The sequence below is a fragment of the Lucilia cuprina genome, chromosome 5 (assembly GCF_022045245.1).
Source record: "Lucilia cuprina isolate Lc7/37 chromosome 5, ASM2204524v1, whole genome shotgun sequence".
Taxonomy (NCBI): Eukaryota; Metazoa; Arthropoda; class Insecta; order Diptera; family Calliphoridae; genus Lucilia; species Lucilia cuprina.
Window position 1 is genome coordinate 46201667 of NC_060953.1, and position 3245 is coordinate 46204911.

At 27.5% G+C, this 3245-nt stretch overlaps 1 protein-coding gene across 1 annotated transcript; it reads left to right on the plus strand.

Moving 5' to 3' along the window:
- The first annotated feature begins 256 nt into the window (after window positions 1-256).
- On the plus strand, window positions 257-2711 carry LOC124420253 (UTP--glucose-1-phosphate uridylyltransferase). Its single transcript, XM_046952499.1, has 6 exons — window positions 257-280; window positions 369-555; window positions 621-712; window positions 1880-2027; window positions 2106-2515; window positions 2585-2711. Exons 1-6 carry the CDS (start codon window positions 257-259, stop codon window positions 2690-2692), a joined length of 969 nt encoding a protein of 322 aa, XP_046808455.1. The 3' UTR covers window positions 2693-2711.
- Window positions 2712-3245: the final 534 nt, after the last annotated feature.

Here is a 3245-nt window from a genome sequence, read left to right on the forward strand (position 1 = left end):
GTTCTAGTTCAGTTCTAGTTCAGTTCTAGTTCAGTTCTAGTTCAGTTCTAGTTCAGTTCTAGTTTAGTTCTAGTTCATTTCTAGTTCAGTTCTAGTTCAGTTCTAGTTTAGTTTCGGTTCAGTTTAGCAGTTTCCTATGTATTGATAAATATTTTTCCGAGGTATACTTCCCCTTATTTTGCACATTTGTATTGCAACTCTTAAACTTAATTTTAATGATTTAATCACTGAGTAAATTAATAATTACAACTACTGAATGATTATATATGACAATGGTTTAGTATTTAAAAAAAGCAAATTAATGTTACCAAAACTTTAAAATTTGTAAATTAAATTTAATATTTTTTCCCCATTTTTTCATTTTGTAGGTACGTGGCCACCAAAGAGCACCCTCGGATTCCAAAGAATTTCATGAAGTAACTAAACGTGATGCCTTACGTTTGCTGGAAAATGATTTGGATAGATTATTGCAAACGGCTGAGCCGAATGATCGTCCCGCATTGCAACAAGAAATGTCTCGGTTTTCCGACTTGTTTGGACGTTTCTTGCAAGAAGGTATGAAAATAAAATGAAATACTTGTATTAGTCATCATGCAAGCTCCTTAAAATCTTTATTTTAGAGGGTCCTTCCATTGATTGGAATAAAATTCAAAAACTGCCTGAAAATGCTGTTATGGATTATGGTTCTTTGAAAGCTCCCAAAAATGAACAGGTTAGTTAAAAATCGATTTAAGTTTACATGATTTTTCATTACAAATTATTAACGACAGAATTTATGGTATTTTTTTCCAAAAATTGTGTTTTCAAAATTTTTCTAAAATATTATTTTTGTTTTAATTAATTGGCTGTTTAAATTTTTATAATTTTATTTCGTTTTATATTAATAAATTTTGTCGTTTTGTTTTTAATTGAAAATTTAATTAACTATTTGTTATTAAAAAAAGAAACAATAATAAATTTACATAATTTGTTTATAACGAACTCTTTTTTATTCCATTATTTTTTTCTCCTATAAATTCCTTGTATTGGATTTATTTTTAATAAAATTGTAATTTTGTTAACTCTGTGTTTAATGTGTGTGTATGTGTGGTTTTCTAAAGAATGAGGTAACATTTATTTATTTGTGTTTAAATGTTGTTTTTCTTTTTAAATACTTAGTACTAATTCAATATTTGTTTTTAATGGTGTGGTTTTTGTTTTATTCTAACCTTCCTTGTTTTCTTTATGCTCTTAAGTTTTATTACTCATATAATAGTCGATTTATGAAAAAGGTATTAAACAAAGGGGTTTTTATATTTATGTTTTAAAGTTAAATTTAAAGCTAAACGTGAAGGTAGTTTGAGAATATATTAGATTAGTAAACATTATTATACTTATGAATTTATTATGTTTTTTTTAGAAATACTGTTAAAATTAGTAAATGTTGATCCAAATACTTAATGCAATTAAATTCATAAAAATCATATTTATGTAAAAATTTTATCCATTAAAATTTCAAAAATTCTAGAATTTAAAAAATTTTTAAACAGTTTCAGTTTGTTTTAGTTCAGTTTTAGTTCAGATCTAGTTTAGTTCTAGTTTAGTTCTAGTTCAGTTCTAGTTCTAGTTCAGTTCTAGTTCAGTTCTAGTTCAGTTCTAGTTCAGTTCTAGTTCAGTTCTAGTTCAGTTCTAGTTCAGTTCTAGTTCAGTTCTAGTTCAGTTCTAGTTCAGTTCTAGTTCAGTTCTAGTTCAGTTCTAGTTCAGTTCTAGTTCAGTTCTAGTTCATTTCTAGTTCAGTTCTAGTTCAGTTCTAGTTCAGTTCCAGTTCAATTCTAGTTCAGTTCTAATTCAGTTTTGTAGTAAACTAAAAAATCCCTTTATTAATTTGCTGTAATATCTTCTCCCCCAGGGTGGTACCTTAATCCAATTCGAGGATAAATTGAGACTTTTGGAAATTGCTCAAGTTCCTAAAGAACACGTCGATGACTTCAAGTCCGTCAAAACATTCAAATTTTTCAATACCAATAACATTTGGGCGAAATTGAGTGGTAAGTTGTGTAAAAATAATAATATTTAAAAAAAAATTTCTTCAGTCTAGAAATATGGTTTAATTTTTCCTCCTATAGCCATTGATCGTGTCCTCAACGAACGTACACTTAATTTGGAAATTATTATCAATAACAAAACCTTGGAAAATGGTTTGCGTGTTATACAATTGGAAACGGCTGTTGGTGCTGCCATGAAATGTTTCGAAGGTTCTATTGGTATCAATGTGCCACGTTCTCGTTTCTTGCCCGTTAAAAAGACCTCTGATTTACTACTGGTCATGTCCAATTTATACAATTTGAAAAATGGCAGTTTGGTTATGTCACCACAACGTATGTTCCCCACTACACCTCTAGTGAAGTTGGGCGAAAATCATTTTGCCAAAGTCAAAGAGTTCCTAGGACGTTTTGCCAACATACCCGATATCATAGAATTGGATCATTTGACTGTGTCGGGTGATGTTACTTTTGGACGGGGTGTGTCTTTAAGAGTAAGTTTTTGTTATTTCTTTAAATACGAAAATTCTTTTATATTTTAATTTTTCTTTTTCATTTTCTAGGGCACTGTTATTATCATTGCCAATCATGGTGATCGTATCGATATACCAGCTGGTGCCATTTTAGAAAATAAAATCGTTTCCGGCAATATGCGTATCTTGGATCATTAAACGCTTTATACTTTTAATACAAAAGGGAAATGGGAAAATAAAGCTTTTTTATGCTTTAAAAAAATGTTCTAAAACTACTAACCGCCAACACCTCTTAAACTAAAACTTTAAAAATTTACTAAAAAGCAAACACATATACAAACACAAGTTTTCCATATTTTCCTTTTTAATTTTAAAATATTTTAAGTAGAAAATGTTGTCTCTATTTTTTTGTATATTTTTATTTTTTTTATTTCAAAAAATCCTTTGTGCTAGTCCATAATTGATTTATTTTTTTGCTTTTTTTTTGTTTATAATTTGAATTATTTTTTGCTTTACGATTTTAGTAGTTTATTTTAAGCTTTATTTTTTTATTATTATTGTCTTTAAAATTGCGCAAATATTATTACAATGTTGAAAGATTTTTTTAAAATTAGGGAAAAAATGTAATACTATTACTTCTCACAATTGTTAATTAAGAAAAAAAACATACATATTACAAATTTATAAGTAGTTGTATACAAAAAAACAAATTTTTTTGTGTAAAAACAAAATGGCAATAAAATATATAGTT

Bases quoted from the DNA above. Each gene is read 5' to 3' on its own strand.
- LOC124420253 (XM_046952499.1), top strand. From the start codon at position 257: ATGATTATATATGACAATGGTTTA. The intron at 556-620 runs GTATGAAAATAA...TCTTTATTTTAG, and splicing joins TGGACGTTTCTTGCAAGAAG to AGGGTCCTTCCATTGATTGG. The intron at 2,516-2,584 runs GTAAGTTTTTGT...TTCATTTTCTAG, and splicing joins GACGGGGTGTGTCTTTAAGA to GGCACTGTTATTATCATTGC.